The sequence below is a fragment of the Danio rerio genome, chromosome 18 (assembly GCF_052040795.2).
Source record: "Danio rerio strain M-AB ecotype USA chromosome 18, GRCz13ab, whole genome shotgun sequence".
Classification (NCBI taxonomy): Eukaryota; Metazoa; Chordata; class Actinopteri; order Cypriniformes; family Danionidae; genus Danio; species Danio rerio.
In genome coordinates this window covers 44,366,196-44,383,422 of record NC_141038.1, presented here as the reverse complement: position 1 = coordinate 44,383,422, position 17,227 = coordinate 44,366,196, and the positions used below count along the sequence as shown (strand labels likewise).

Sequence of the window (17,227 nt, the reverse complement as noted above, 5' to 3'; positions counted from 1 at the left end):
GTTGAGTATAATGCAAAAAGAAATCTGATAATGACAAATGTCTCATTTTATCAGTGAAAACAAACGGTCTAATAATGTTGTCAATGACAAATGACAAGCACATGTCTCAAACATAATAATTCAACTTAATTATGAATAGTTGTATTCTGATGTCATCATTTTACTGTGAATTAACAAACATATTTAAAGTCTGTTCAAGTCCACTATAATGACTATACAAATTTAGCATTTTAAGCAACAGTAGACCTACACATAGGCCTAATATTATTAGTTTTGTTTTACCATTTGTTTGAGAATTAACAATAAAAATAGGCTACTCATATTAACCTTTATTTTACATCTAAAGAATTGTGAGAAAATCGTGATCTTGATTTTAAGCAACAAAAAAAAAAAAGTCACACCTCAAATTGTTCAAAATGGGTTTCTTTCTTTAGTTGAACAGAGAGGAAGATATTTTGAAGAATGTTGGAAACTAGTAGCCATCCATAGTATGTAAAAATAATAATAATAACTATTTCAACACAATATAATCTTCACGTTCAGCAGAAAAAAAGTAACTGATAATTTAAGGTTTACAACCACTTAAGGGGTTGTGTTCACAGAAATGTTTTAATTCTGTGTTTTTCTTCAGAATCTAAATTTGTTCCATGAATGTGTCTTTCTTTTCTCTCCTGAAAACAAAACAGCCATTTTGAATAATGGAACTAAAAGCTGCTGGCCTCATTGACATCCAAAGTATTTTTCCCATACTATTGAAGTGAAAGGGCACCAGCAACTGTTTGGTTCCCTGCACTATTCAAAATAACTTTAGTGTTCAATAGAAAAAAGAAATAATACAGCTTTATTACTTTTATCTAATGTAAAGGATGACAACATTTTTTATTTTGGGTTAATTATGCCCTTAACATAACCATTTACTTGTAACAAAGCATTGTTATAACCATTTTACACAAAATCTATCCCCCAAAAAGTAGTGTTTCACTGGTTTAAACTGGTTTGTGAGCACAAATTTAAGAAAACTTTGCTCATTTCATTAAGATCAAATAACTTAAAAACAAAAACAAAATAAAACATTTACTCCTGATTGCAGAGCTGTTGTAAATATTCACAATCCTATGATCAAATGCTCTCTGAAAGGCCTTTTCTCGCATCTATTTTTTGTTGAGTTTATTATTAAGAAATCAGTTTATTTCCCATGAGGAAAATGAACACTGCATCTTTATTACATCCTTAATAGAAGTCTTAAAAAAATAGCAAACTAAAATCATAATACGTAGTATTATTCCTCTAAAACAACTTGATTTTTCTGCTGATAAGATTATCTGTATGTTCACGTCCAATAACATACAGGTATATATAAACTATTTTAATTATCGATATAAACCACTTTCTGAACACTTCACTTGACCACTAATTTAAATCTTATGAAACCCTTCAAATCAACATATGAGGTGCAAGATTCTACAACAGCTTTGCTGTGCTAATCATTATTACACAGTGTTTGTCAGTACATGCTAGGGCTGCACAAAATCATCATCAATATCGCAATATGATCATTCAAGCAAGCAAGTCACATCGGAAGATTTGCAATGTTGAGTCTGGATTATATTTTATAATTTGCATGTGTTTTTGAGGCCTGTTGACTGTATTATGATTTTTTTTAAAAGGATTCAAGTGTAACAAATTGTACCATTTATAACTTTTATAGCAATGAGTTTTATTTAATTATTTGTATTTTTATTATTTAATTACTGCACCTTAATACTGTTAAACTCGTAAAATGATAAAACTGTTTATTGCAATTGTATCTTTTTCTTTATTGTATTTCTTCTATGCTTGTAGATTGTTTATTAGAGTTTATGCAGATACGTTGTCCTACAAAATTATCCCAATCGATCTAAAACAATAAATTCAGTCCAAAAAGACATCAGAGTCATCTGATGGAATTGTACTCATATTGCAATATATAACAGCATAGAAATCGCAATATAGATTAACAACAAAATAATGCAATGTTAGATTTTTTCTAATATTGTTCAGCCATATTACATGCCCACAACACTACCCCAAATGCCATTTAGCTTTTTTATAAAAATAAAACTCTCTGAATAACTGACACTTCAATTATAACCTTAAAGTGCCTGCCCTGCTCCATTTCGCATGAGCTGCAGTGTCACAGCACAGAAGGATTCATATTCATCATATGACAAGACTGAGAGCAACCATAGGCAAGACCAAAAAGGAGGATTTGGTGCACAACAGACCCCGAGGATCACTAGCTCTTTCCATCACACTATTTTTATATGTAGTTGAGGCTAATAAAAAACAAGATCCACATAAATTCCAAAAAAAAAGTGCAAAAAAAAAAAGTATGGTCTGACTGATTGGCCGGAAAACAATGCAGGCCTATAATCACATCTCATGAGTTGTACTCTGTTAACATAGCCAATCGCATGAACCAATTAAAATGTAAATCCAGCGATACAACACATAAAGGATGTGTGGGTGATCATCTTGCTTGTGGCACAGCAGCTAAAAGATGTCTACAGGTGTGGTGTGAGCAACGGCGACCAATGTTGCATCCATTGTAGATCTTTTGCTGCGGTGAAACATGAAGCGATCGCCCTGGAAGCTCCAGGAGTCTCCCACATTTCTAAAGTGGGGCTATAACACCTGCAAGCTAGATTTAACATCACAAAAATTGTGAAGACGTGAGTAAATGACCAATAGGTAAGATCGTGAGAGGATTCAAGCACTACGTTTGTTAGGTTAAATGTATAGCGGAGTAAAAATATCCTGCTCGCTAATCATAAAAGGCATTCATCTCTCTCTCTCACGCGATCACGCTACAGTAGGTGAAGTTGCTGTGAGCCAATCAATGCCTAAAACCACATATCACACCTATTTGTTTGTCAAGATTATACACTGAAAGGATTTCATTCCTTCAAACTTTCTATTAGATAAAGATGTGCTGTTGATAAATGCGGAGTTCATTTAGTCATTTTTCATACCAATTTCTTGTCCATTTTTATTTTTGCACTTTACAGAAAACTACTGCCCATGGCATGTCCACAAAGATATAAAAGACATGTTTAGGGGATTATATGCAACACTCTTAACTAGGGCTGCATGATTCTGGCTAAAATGAGAATCACAATTTTTTTTTTTTTTTTTGCTTAAGATCAAGATCATGATTCTATAGATGTAAAGTAAAGGTTAAATGAGTAGGATATTTTTAATATTGTAAATTCTCAAACATGGTAAAACAATGACAAGGCCTATGAGTAGGTCAACTGTTGGTTAAAATGCTAAAATTTGTATGGGCTTTGGATGGTGAACTTGAACAGACTTTACATATGTCCTGTTTGTTAATTTGCAGTAAAGTGATGACATCTGAATTATGAATAGTTGTATTCCAAGGTTGAATTATTATTGTATTTGAGACATATGCTTGTCGTTTGTCAGTGATAACATTATTAGACTATTGCATTATATACAACATTATAGGCTAGATTAGTTATGCTGCCCGAATAAACATTTATTTTTATCCACATAAAAAAACATATATCAAATGCTTGTGGTAACCATAACTTTTGTGGTAATTATAACTTTAAAACGCGATATGATGTGCTGTTTACTGGAGTAGACAGTGTGACATAAAACAGTGTCAACTCGTGTGATTTAGCAGCCGCAAATACATATTTACATTAAGACAGAAATTATAGTTTTAGGTAAAATATACCTTGTAAATACTGAATGTGAGACTTTTAACACCATTTGGAGGTGTCAGTGTTGCTGAGCAATGTATATAAAACAATATGAGGACTTGTGTGACTGACTTTATGCTTATACGAAACTTGAAACAATCATTGGCTGAACTGCAGAGATGCTGGATAAGAATTGTGTGTGTGTGGGGGGGGGGGGGCAATCTTTTTTCAATAAATTTTTTTCTTTTTTCTTTTTTTAATCGAGCAATCTTTTTTCAATAAATTGCGCACTCCAATTCTAACTTATTCTATTAGGTAGGGAGAAATCATTAAAAAAAAGTGTCATACTGAGGGGGGTAAAGGTCATTTATGCAATAGCACAGTTATAAAGCATCAGTATTGGTCCCTGATATTAACTAATCACTATGACAAGAAATCGGTACTCTGTATCAGCTGTAAAACTCCTGAGTCTGATCCGAGTAGGAATTATTGCTACCGATGCAAATATTTTCCTAAAAAGTGTGGACAGTACTGCTGCTCTCTAAATGTGAAGTCCAAAACGAAAGCAAGCAAATTCATGTGATTATTGTGCCACGCATATTGATTGCAGATACTGGCAACTGCAGCGGATTCAAATGCAGAATTTTACCATCATAGAGTAACATACTTATAAACCTAACTTTGCCAAGAAACAAAATGTTTATTCTATTACACAATGATGCTGAAGAGCAGAGTATTAACTAGGCCCACATGGAATCTATGCGTGCAGAATCCGCAGATTTTTTGCCCATCTATTTATTTATTTGTGTAAAGGTATATTTAGTTTTTAAAATAATTTTAGTAATATTATTGACTAATATGAAAACGTTAATATGATTTATTTGCAATACAGTTTGTAAAGTAATATTTTTCCGTCTTTCAGTTGACATATTATATGAGACTTGCTTTGTTTACCAAATAAGCAGATCTAAATAGATTTGCATCGTAAACATTCAATAAAAGTTAAAAAAGATGTTTATTTTTTACCATGTTTTAGTTGCGATCCTTCTAAAATCATTCCACATAAATCTGCAGATTTTTTTACAAAATTCTGCACAGAAACAGCTAAAAACTGTCCACAGATTCTGTCTGGCCTTAGTATGTTTAGTAATGTTTAGTAGTAATTCTCTGCAGAAATAGCTAAGAGTCCACAGATTCTGTCTGGCCGTAGTATCTAATTTCATGTAACGAACCATGATGATGATCACCAACAAAAAAAAAAGTGTGGTTCAAGTCAGCCTGTTACGATATCTATTTTTTGTTGTACGATATATATGGCGCCAAAATATATTGCGATAAACAATATTACTGTCATTTTAAGACCATTTTATGCCACTCATTTTATAACACCAAAATGACAATATAATAGCATTATAATGCAAGTACACTCTTCCAAAGAGGGCATATTATTTTATTCTTAAAAATATTTCTGTGATTTTAACAATTTAATAATCAGGCATTGGAATCAGGTTGTGAAAATGCATATCCTAAACAGATAAATAATAACTGTTAAAAAAAGTGCAAGGTAAAAAGTGACAGAGGCTGAAATATTTTCAATTTCAGTTGTCAGGCAACCATTTGAAACTATAGAAATTTACAGTAAATAGTGTTTTTTTAACCATACTGACACAGAAACCCCCAATAGAGACAGAGAGGCTGTGCAATCAGCTAAAATGTTGCTAGAATGGTTGTTTGTGGGCGATGTATATTGTATCACCAAAAATTATGTGTGATATGTGGATATATTGATTATTGTGACAAGCAAAGTTTAAATAATATAATCCATTTAGTTTTCATTTTATAAATATATTCACATACTACTAATGTGTTATATATAATAGTAGCTTTTTTTGTAAAAGAAAGAAAGAAAGAAAGAAAGAAAAAAAGAAAGAAAGAAAGAAAGAAAGAAAGAAAGAAAGAAAGAAAGAAAGAAAGAAAGAAAGAAAGAAAGAAGGAAAGAAAGAAAGAAAGAAAGAAAGAAAGAAAGAAAGAAAGAAAGAAAAGATGTGTACATGCTATTGCTATTCAAATAGGCTAAGTGAATCTAAATATTGTGTGCTCCTAAATATGCCTGCTCCCACAAAATTTTTTACTTGCTTAGCACTATGGCTGACTTCATGCCGGGAGAAGAAACAAATGGCTTTAATTACTTTACCTCCACAATAACTGACACACGATCAGCTTGAGTCAAACAATCAGATCAGGAAAACTAAAATCGGTCACAAAACTTGCTCAGAAACACCATGAAGAAGCCTTGGCATTAGAGTGAAACTGCACTGTCCTTCAGTGTGTCCAAAATGAATTGCTTAATGTACTGCTAACAGCTATTCAGCAACTGATGAGCTAAACTATGAACAAATGTCGTTATGGCAGGTGATTAGATTGAAGGGTAAAATAAAAAGCAGTCCGAAAGAAAAGTGTTAGAGATGTAGCAAGTCATCTAATTCTGATGAAAGATATGGGCTATTTTTTCTGTCAAATAATAAACTGAGATGAATCATTCAGCTTCCTTACACGAAACCAGGAACTGTATTAAGGAAATGGTGCAAATGTGAACTGATGTCTACTTTACAAGTGAAGGTTGTTTGCCATTTACTACAAAAACAGATAGCATCTAGCCTGTTACCTTTTAACACACGTTCACATTAAGCTTGCGCACCTTCACACTAAACTGTTTCCACATATACACCACATCTAAAAGATACACACCTACAGGAGTAAACCCAACCATCTGAACAATGTGAAAAACAGATTCCCTGCAAAAAGCCATAAGATCGTCAATTTCCTGTTTAACCCCCGTCTTCACCACACCTGTCCCACACTGGACCCATCCTGTCAACATGATAACGACAAGCACAATGCAAACTTACCAGCCGTGTGCAAATGCCCCAACCAGCAGCCTAGGGCGACAAGAAGGGGGACAATAATGGGGGAAGAAAGGAGGGGAGGGAGAGGGTGAAAAAAGGGGATTTTAGTCAAATATGTTACACCAACAACATAACATAAGAGATGATGAACTGCAGACTACAATGGCAGCCATTTTGTTCAGTAATAATCAAAACCAGGGCAATGTGTCATTCATTAATTGAATGCAATAACACAGATATACTAAGATATGTAATCTTAAGGTAAAACATAAGGTATACTGACTTACAGTCTCACTAAATTAGATGACCCCTATATGACTTTAAAGGTTATTAAAAAGGGATCTAAACACATTCATTTACACTGACAGAGACTAACACATTTGTACTTATTGAGATAATTTAACATTAATCATGTTGCCTCGTCATCGAACTTATTTAATATATGTTTACTTATCATGCATTAAACATCACAAATTGCGGATGCTGCATTTTTTATGACATGTCAATAGAATAGATGTGTTATACTCATGTTTTAATTCAATTTTATGTAATTGTAAATCGTCTTAATGTGAATATCATTAACATTTGACAAGTAAACATATTCACATACAATACACGCACATACTGACGAACTGAAAGTCCGAAAAACGACGTGACGCATTAAAACGCTGTCTTGATCGTCATTTGAAATGGTTTTGAAATACAGCCGTATTTCAAAGTGTCAAAATACAACTTAAAACGCGAAACTATGTTGAATATTTATGCTCAAACGAGCCGAAAGGCCTTCATCCTCCCAGCGACACAAACAATTATAGCTAACGTTACTTCAGCAAGCTAAGAAAACGTAAATGACACTCAAATTACCAGACGTCAAATGTAAGACACAAACACCAAACATTTAAAACACGAACACGGTTCATTTCGATAATGACGCCAAACAACCGACGGGGAGCTCAAAACATGTCTAAAACACCCTGAGCAGTGTGCACACTACCGAGAGACGTCTACTTCCCTGAAGATAGGTTGAACTGTTGTCGATATAAGAGTGGAATTTATTCAAATGGCAACAAAAACAAAACTAGCCAACCGATAGATCTAATCAAGCGTAGTTCTCCGATTGGGAATTGTGTTGCTTTGTGCATACGGACTGTTGACATGAAAATACGACATGATTATGAAGGCCGTTCTCAGAACAGGCCTGAGACGATCCTTTTGTTTATTTTGCCCAGTCCGTGAATCAAACTCCTGCACACCGACAGCCGTTTGTTGTTCTTACACAACCAAACTACACAAAGCGTCACAACACTAAGACGTTCGTGAATTTAGATTGTGGCAAATGATAAAATATACAACGATAAGTTGATTTCGCACTCCGAGGCCTTACACACCGGTCTCGCGTTTTGTGGCCCTGTTTAAGCGCTTTTGCTAAATCAAAACATTAGGTATTGTATTTTTTAAAAAGTAAATACGTTAAAAATTGCTTTGTTAGTGTTGCTTTATAACACCATAGAGGATAACGCCGGACGAATAGTTAACGTTAGTGAATTAAAGCGAAGTTAAAGAGATAATCATACATAGCTAATGCTAGCAATCACGCTAGCCATGCTGAGTTAAATAAACCACTCACATTTCCCTGATCATCTAGCCATTTATACATTTACATCTTAAAAAGTCGGACAAAAACTTTGAAAGAGGTTTAAGTGTTGAAACTGAACATTTGTACAGCTTCTTGTAAGCTGTGCTGATGCTAACAGTTAACACTGCTAACCGATGCTAATCTGCTGAAGGGACGAAGCGTGACAAGCGATTATAAACAAATAACCTGCCTCGACTTTAACAGCAAAGACAAAACACAACACAATGCAAACACTCATCACACTAGCACAAAACAGAGAAAGGTTGTACCGTTATTGTCAGTCAGTATCTGGCCTACATAAGGTAAAGCTAAAGAGCAAAGCCGGTCTCCTGTCGACGTGTATGCGGGCAAGATCAGGTCAAAGTGACTGAAGACGTAAACAAACTACCACCAGCAGCAAAATACACTCATCAACATTTCACCTGAACATCACTGGCCACCACAAGAAAATCAACTATTGTGATGAAAGAAAACATCCCCTGTTTTAAACACACGTTTCGTGACATATAAAAATATAAACGAGGAATAGAGAGAAACTTGTATTCATTTGTCGTTACCCTATAGCTTTAGTCCAGGTGTATTATTTACGTCTGTTTTCTAATTAAGAATACTGACAAATGACTTAAAAATTCTAACAAAGACAGCAAAAATGGGTCGTCGTATACATTACACTACTCAGATGCTGCTGGTCTCAGCTTTATGGCATTAATGTCCTGTGTGTTTCTTTCACATGGCATGTAAACGACTCTCAATTCGCTCTTTATGTCTCCCCAACGTTATTAAACATTATTCGAGTAGGTTACACCATCTACCGTCACACAAATGCCATAAAGTGGTCTCTTTGAATGTATAGCATAAAAACAGAAACAAACAAGGGAAGTAGGAAAGGGCTCGAGGGATGACAACTGGAAACCATTTTTTTTCTTTCGTCTGGCTTTTCTCACTCATATTACACGGCTGCTGATTCACACGAAGGGCTCCGATGCGCATATGATGTAAGCCGATCCCCGGACATTGATGTTAAGCATATACGTGTATATTTCTTGGTGTTGTTGTAATTACCTATTTGTTCCAGTGTTGTAGTTGCTGTTAGACACAGTGCAGCAGTAGCAGCTTTACCTTCATCAGCTGAGCGACCTGCGAACTGCCGCATCACCTCCGCTCCCACAGCGCTCCCCGCTTCCGCTACGCACTACTTCTCACACCAAAAAAACAACGATTACTACATCAAACGGTTCTCTGAAGCCTTATCATCCTCCGTGACGATAAGAATAATGTATGTTGGAGCTGTTCCGCACGGGTTGTGTCACCCATAACCACGCGGTTCACCAATGTATCACTGGCGCATCAGTAACGCACGTCAGGATTTCATCATATCCCTCCGCCAGGTCGTGACCCCCCCACCACCACCATCTTAAAAACGTTCACCATTACACAATTTTATGTATATAATACTTTTATATTTTGATTATACACTACATAATGTGTTCTGCCGTCGAAACAAAGGTGAATACATGCCCATAAAATGGATTTATGAGGAAAAGTGGTAGTTTTTGGTGTGGTGGTTGTCATGGTAACCACTAAGCGTCCAAATATGGCGTCTCTGCTGGATGAAATATTGTTTGAAACTGCTGGACAAGGTCCACCTCCATCTAAAGACTTCTACCAGCTTGTTATCACACGGAAGGAGGTATTTTAACATCAACATCAAAATGATGGGACTAAGATTGTGGTCAATGTTTGCATTATTTTGCATACCATCTGTCATGCAGGCAAAATGAATTATGAACTTCTCATCAGTCATCATAACAACATCACAAAACAACACAAGTGTTTCTACATATCTGTTTTGCTGACATGGCTTGAATTTTAGTCAAAATGAGCAAAATGTTTCATTTCACTCAGGTTATATGGAGATGCTGGAAGATTTCAATCCGGGCTGAATCCAGAGGAGCCCCACCGGGAGAAACTAAACAGTTCCACGATGACTTTTTGAACGATTCAAGGATGCAAGGTAATTATCCAGGTTATGTTTGCTATTAATCACCAATGTCATCTATTAACTATCTTATAATTCATTTATTTTATTTTCGGCTTAGTCCTTTTATTAATCTGGGGTCGCCACAGCGGAATGAACATATCAAGCATATGTTTTACGCAGCAGCTTCAACCCATCACTGGGAAACATCCATACACACTCATTCACACACATACACTAAGGACAATTTAGTGTATTAGTGAATGAGTGTGTATGGATGTTTCCAAGAGATTGGTTGCAGCTGGAAGGGCATCCGCTGTGTAAAACAAATGCTGGATAAGTTGGCAGTTCATTCCGCTGTGGCGACCCCGGATTAATAAAGGGACTAAGCCGAAAAGAAAATGAATGAATGAATGAAACACGTTTACATTATTCTTGAAATCTTATCATGTTAATCATTATCTTATTTTAAAAGGCTAACATCAAAAGATGTAATTAACCACATGACCATCTCCACATGATGTAATTAACTACATGTTTGAGCATCACTTGGGGCCTGTCAGTGGCTGTGACTACCAGATTTTTGTCAACAGGCCAAGGTGGTAAACAAATTGATGGAGGTGGCTGAAATTCTATCTGCCGGAAAACCCTGATAATTATTATTAAAATGGCTCTGGTTTTCTAAAACTGTTACAATCTATTTTTATTTTGCCTTTTTATGTCAAATAATGGAATACCAACACTCATTTGTCTATTCTAAATTGTGTTTTCTTCATTAAATTCAATTCATTTATTGCCATGTGAGCAGTAAGGAAACATGTTTCCCTGTACAATGAAATTCTTACTTTGTCGTCCACAGTGATGTCATACACATCATACACGACATACACATACACAGAAGTGACAGAAGTATACATATGAAATGTACATATCTAAATATCTATAAATGTAAGTAATATGTCATAATGATTGTATAAACAGATGTAAACAATGTAGTTGTTTAATATTGTGCTTACTATGCAAAAAGTGCAAACAACAGTATAATGGCCGGAGCTGATTAAGTGCAATTGTATGCATTAATAGTGCAAACTGGATGAAGAATATAGTGTGCTATGAAATGAAACTGTTATACTGATGAAGACAAAATGATTACCCCCTGTGATTTTTAATTCTTTTTTCAAATATTTCTCAAGACATGTTTAATCAGAGAAGATTTTTTCAACACATTTTGAAACATAATAGTTTTAATAACAAATTTCTTTTGTTTCTGCTATAATGACTGAACATAATATTTCATTAGTTATTTTGCAAGATACTAGTCTTCAGCTTAAAGTGCATTTTAAAAGCTAAACTAGGTAAATTAGGTAAACTAAGCATGTCACTGGACAACAGTGGTTTGTTACAATCGAAAAAACTAAATTATAGAAGCTAATGTTGATTGATTGCAAAAGAAGACTGTATTTTGTATAGAATTAAAAAAAATAGAAATAAAAATAAAATGGAATGGAAAATGCTGTAAATATTTATTTATTTATTTATTTTTTGCTCTGTTATTCATCCCTGAGGAAATATTTGAAATATTTTACCGGAGTGTTTACAATTTTGGCTTCAGCTGTATTTATATGGAAAATAATTAGGATCTTTTAAAACTAAATATCCCTTTTCTATTTTCTCTTACTTTCCTTAAAAAAATAATCTGACCTAAACTCAAGAAAAAATAAAAGCAGAGCAAAATGTTTTTAGAAATAATTTAAAAGATGTCTTTCTGAATCTGGTAAAAATATTCTTGGCATAAATTGAAATAAAACAGTTTTTGAAAATCAAAATCCCCCTCCCATACATGTATAAATATGTACAAATGAATTATTAGCCCATTATTAGGAAAATTATTTCCTAAATTATTTTTAGAGCAAGGAATTTTTCACAGTATTTCCTATAATATTTTTTCTTCTGAAGAAAGTCTTATTTGTTTTATTTCAGCTAGAATAAAAGCAGTTTTTAATGGTTTTAAGGTCAATATAATTAGCCTTCTTAACCAATAAATATATTTTGATCATCTACAGAACAAACCATGATTATACAATGACTTGCCTAGTTACCTTAATTTGCCTAGTTAACCTTGTTAAGCCTTTAATTAGCACAATAAGCTGAAATCTTAAAAAATGTCCAGTAAAATATTATTTACTGTCATCATGGCAAAGATGAAAGTAATCAGTTATGAGAGATGAGTTATTAAAACTATTATGTTTATAAATGTGTTGGAAAAAAACTATTCCGTTAAACGGAAACTGGGGATAAAATATCCAGGGGGGCTAATAATTCTGACTTCAAATGTATAAAAATATTGTTGTCATTTGTAAGTTACTTTGAATAAAAGCATCTGTAAATTAAATGTAATGATAATTTAGAGGTTCAGATTTAAATAAGTCATACTCACGATTTCATAAAAATGATGTGAATGTTATGTATGATTTTTAGAGCAGCTAGCTGTGGTGTTTGGCAGCGGGATTCTGGAGTACACTCTGGCTCTGTGTCGAGGGCATTTTGACTACCTGGAACGTTTACCAGACAAGCTGCTCCTTACAATTCTTTCCTACATTTCCTTACAGGACATTGGGCACCTCAGCCAAACCTCAAACAGGTTTAGAAAGGTTAGAACAATGCCCTGTCTCTTTCTTCTCTTTATTATCATCTTCTAAGAAATATACAAATTATTAACCCCTTGAATTATTAGCCCCCCTGTTTATTTTTTCCCCAATTTTTGTTTAACAGAGAGCAGATTTCTTCAACACATTTCTAATCATAATAGTTGTAATAACTCATTTCTAATAACTGATTAATTTTATCTTTGTCATGATGACAGAAAATAATATTTTACTAGATATTTTTCAAAACACTTCTATACAGCTTAAAGTGACTTTTAAAGACTTAACTAGGTAATTAGGTTAACTAGTCAGGTTAGGGTAATTAGACAAGTTATTGCACAACGAGGGTTTGTTCTGTAGAGTATCGAAAAAACATTTAGCTTAAAGGGGCTAATAATTTTGTCCCAAAAATGTTTTTTTTTTTTAAATAATAACTGCTTTTATTCTAGTCGAAATAAAACAAATAAGACTTTCTCCAGAAGAAAAAATATTATCAGACATACTGTGAAAATTTCCTGAATTTCCTGAATTCCTAAACATCATTTAGGAAATTAAAAAAATAAAATTCAAAGGGGGGCTAATAAATCTGTCTCAACTGTACATACATATTTGGATTTCACAGATGTAAAAATGTATGTCATATGTGCAACAATTACTAATATGTACATTTGTTCAAATATGAAAATTAACTTTTGTTAGCTGTGTGGACAGATCTGTGTGTGTGTGTATAGTGTGTCCACAGTCATATTGGAGTGATATAAGCACAAAAAGTCTTTTTTTAATTTCTGGATTTTAAAATAGGACCCAAATCCCAGTGATTTTGAGGCTCATTGCAACTTTACGTAGGAGTGTGTTTTTCCCCGCCCACAGAACATTTGTTTTGCAAATAAACTGGGATTAAAATATTTTTACAACTCTCTGTGATTTTTATACATTTTATAAGTTTAAAAAGTTTTTTAAAAAGAGCATGTTTGTAATAAAGACTGCAAAATCTCTAATTCTTAACCGCTATGATCACCATGGCCGCATGGTATCAGTAATGGTAACTTTAATATATATCAAATAAACTTAATAGGTATTTTTGAATAATGAGCTGTAATTCAGCTTAATCCAAGTCTGTCAGTATCACTGACTGCTGTTTATCTGACTTAACAGGAGAAGCAGCTCATTTGCATTTAAAGCCACAGGCTACAAAAACAGCTACAGTATACTCAGACACCAAAATGGAAAAATTCTGGAGGCTATAATAAATAATCTGATGGATATTTTGAGCTGAAACTTAAACTTTAAAATAGGTGCCCTTTAATTTTATTTACAGCTAAAGTCAAAATTATTAGCCTTACTGTGAAATTTTCTTTATTTTTTTCAAAAGTGTTGTATAACAGAGAGATTATTTTCAATACGTTTAAACAGAAGTTTTGATAAGTATTTTCTAATAACTAATTTATTTAGTCTTTGTCATGATGACGGTACATGATGTACTTATTTTGCAAAATAATAGTATTTAGTTAAAGTGTCATTTAAAAGGTTAATTAGGTTAAGTAGGCACATTAGGTTAAGTGGGCAACAATATTTAAGGTTATTAGAAATATTTAGTTTAAGTTTTGACAATATTTCTTAAGAGGGCTAATATTTTTGTTCTTAAAATAGCTACTATATATATATATATATATATATATATATATATATATATATATATATATATATATATATATAAAGACTGCTTTTATTTCAGTTAAAATAAAATAAAAATATATTATATCAAATGCCATAAAAACTTCCTTGGTCTGTTCAACATCACTTGGGAAACATTTGAAAAAGAATAAAAATTTCACAGGAAGGCTAATAATTTTGCCTTCAACTTTGTACCATAAAAATGAGTTCCACACATTTTGATTTGTGTTGGGACAACATGAGGAAATTAGGTTAACATTAGTTTTTGGAAATTTAAGTGGATTGAACATGAAACAATTAAGTTGTAATAAATTTTAGTAGTTTCAGCTCATTTTAAATACATAGTTTGAAAAAAAAAGTCATTTTGTACAAGTATACGTTCAAATATATTAACTATATTTTAAGATAATTCATATATGGCCATATCAGATTTCCACATGGGCTAAAGCTAAATGCTAGCAACATGCATGTAACGATTCATTTGTTTAATAGGTTATTAATAGTGAATGTAATTAAAAGCATCAATACTCACAAACAAATCTTAGTTTTAAACATCAGAACTTATGGAGTTTGACATGTACTTTTATTAATCAGCTGTGTAACTCGGAGGAGATCTGGAAGAAGACTGTGCTTGGTCACTGTGATGGGATAACTGAAGACATGGAGATGCTGGCAAAGGTCATGGGTTGGAAGAAAATCTTCTTTGGGTTTTACCATGAGAAAGATCCTGTCAGCACGGCTTCTCCTGCGAAGGAAGAAGATAATACCAATAGGGCATCTCCATGAGTTATTAAAATCAGCAACTATTAAAAAAGACAGGATCAAACATGTATTTCTTTGGTCTAATTTAGTCCATTCTGTTGTACTGAGGCAGTGTTAACTTTTTAGTATTATTTTTACATTTTCCTATGTCATTTTTACTGTTCACTTTTAAAGTGTGATTCGTGAAGTTCAATTACGTTTACTTTTTTTGTGATTAAGAATAGGATTGATTGAAACTATAGACTGTAAAAGATTCAAACTGCACGTCTGCCCTCTAGTGCTGACTGTTTTCATGAACCACAAAGTGTAAAGTGACCAGAAGATGGCGCACGTTAATAAAATATGTGCAAAAACACTGTGACTTGCTTTTTTTCTAATCTAGAATAGATATGAGTTAGAATATAATTTACTACAGTTGGATTTCTAAAATACCTGTGTCTGATATCAAAACCTGCTCTGAATCTGTACATTTATAGCCAATTGAATAATTAAAATAATTTTCAGTGTACATGTAGAATTGGCTGAAGACTTACCAAGCATATTTATTGAAAGGGGAGGAAAAAAAACTATTTTTGAATTGTGTGTGAATATTTTGATGATGAAGTATTTTTTATATACGATTTTAGAGAAAGTTTTTATTCAGGAAATATTTTAAGGGAAATTTTTAGGGGATACATTTTAGACTTTTATCATTAATCAAATTTAAACAGCTTATAGCTATCAATTTTTATCAGTGTTGTTATTTGTATTTTTTTGTACAATGAATGATTAAGAAACAGTTATGATTGTAAATTATTTTGTGAATATTGACTAAGTGTTGCCATGAATGCTGCTATGCAATTAAAACACAAGTAAATAAATAAATAAATAAATAAATAAATACTTTTTAATTGCAATTTCATACCAAAAGCGCTATACTTTGAGCAAGCCCAAAAATGTGATATTACCATTGAGGTTCCACATGGTCTTCAACAAGAGACTTTCTTTATCCATAGAGCTGACAGTTAAAACGTAAAGAAACTACGATTTTTTCAATTAAACTCTCTCCAAGCTCTTGAGTTTGTAGTATTTCAGGCCCATAGCTAGCCAGGTGAAAGGGGTAGTTCTTTCTCTAAAATAAGTGGACCTTTTTGCAGTTATTCATCCATTTTCTATTTAATTATGAGATTTAATTACTGAATTTAGGTAACATTTTAAGCACTATTTTTAGCTAAATAGTAAAATACTTCCTAAATATTTAGAATAAAGAAATATGACTAATATTTGGCCTATATTGTCATTTATTAGACAAATAACAAACTGGCCAGCACATTCAAATGTCATCAGTCAGAATTTGTTCATTTGAAAAGTAAATAAATAAATAAACAAATAAATATTATTAATAATAATAATAACAATTTAGAGCTTCACAAATTTTCTAGCCTCTCTTTTAAAAAAAAAAAGTACATTTGAAAATGTAACTCTTATATAAAAACAATAGCCAAATTAGTATGCAAGTTGATTTTAATATGGGCTGCTTTTGGTGCTTCACACTTTTTTATTAATCATGCTTTCTTTCAAGAATAAGGTCCAAGATTTAGAATAAAATTTACTAGTCAAATGTTTTCTCTATATTTAAAAACAATACAGTAGCGAAAGATGACCTCTTATGTCAGATGTTTACTTGCACAGCTGGATAGTGGACAAATTAATTGTTTGCACTGGCCAAAACTAATTAACTGGGGTCACACCAGGATTCTGGTTTGTCTTAAAGCTTTTTTAATGGGTTATTTTTTTACTATTTATGATGGCTTAGCAGTCAAAATTGGACAAACGAGCTCATGAATGGGACAAATTCTGGACCTTTGTCAGTGGAGGGTGGGTCTTCTGAACAACCCCCCCCCCCATCTATATGTTTTATAGATGTTGTTTTAATCTTT

At 33.0% G+C, this 17,227-nt stretch overlaps 3 protein-coding genes and 1 long non-coding RNA gene across 28 annotated transcripts in view; 2 read left to right on the top strand and 2 right to left on the bottom strand.

Annotated features, from left to right (window-relative positions):
• The window catches only part of trip12 (thyroid hormone receptor interactor 12), a 78,332-nt gene extending 68,934 nt beyond the window's left edge, over window positions 1-9,398 (bottom strand). For 5 of the 25 annotated variants that reach the window (XR_015514375.1, XM_087292270.1, XM_087292275.1 and 2 more), the window contains exon 1: window positions 9,312-9,398. The gene's annotated coding sequence lies outside the window, so the exon portion shown is untranslated. Of the gene's footprint in view, window positions 1-6,616; window positions 6,647-7,477; window positions 7,639-8,518; window positions 8,615-9,311 lie in introns of those variants that run through there. The other 20 variants (XM_087292268.1, XM_087292274.1, XM_087292280.1 and 17 more) reach the window with 5 other exon arrangements.
• grk7b (G protein-coupled receptor kinase 7b) overlaps window positions 1-17,227 on the top strand; it is an 845,646-nt gene that overhangs the window by 519,304 nt on the left and 309,115 nt on the right. The window lies entirely within an intron of this gene.
• Window positions 9,840-15,663, top strand: fbxo36a (F-box protein 36a). Its single transcript, NM_001076747.1, is given in 4 exon segments — window positions 9,840-9,939; window positions 10,155-10,263; window positions 12,706-12,878; window positions 15,141-15,663. Coding segments are annotated over 4 exon segments (570 nt in total). The 5' UTR covers window positions 9,840-9,843; the 3' UTR covers window positions 15,333-15,663.
• Window positions 12,873-17,227, bottom strand: part of LOC147832912 (uncharacterized) — a 40,428-nt gene continuing 36,073 nt past the window's right edge. Inside the window, exons 3-4 of the long non-coding RNA XR_015515234.1 lie at window positions 14,804-15,291; window positions 12,873-14,214 (exon numbers count right to left, since the gene is read on the bottom strand). This is a non-coding gene — a long non-coding RNA (uncharacterized LOC147832912). The remainder of the gene's footprint in view (window positions 14,215-14,803; window positions 15,292-17,227) is intronic.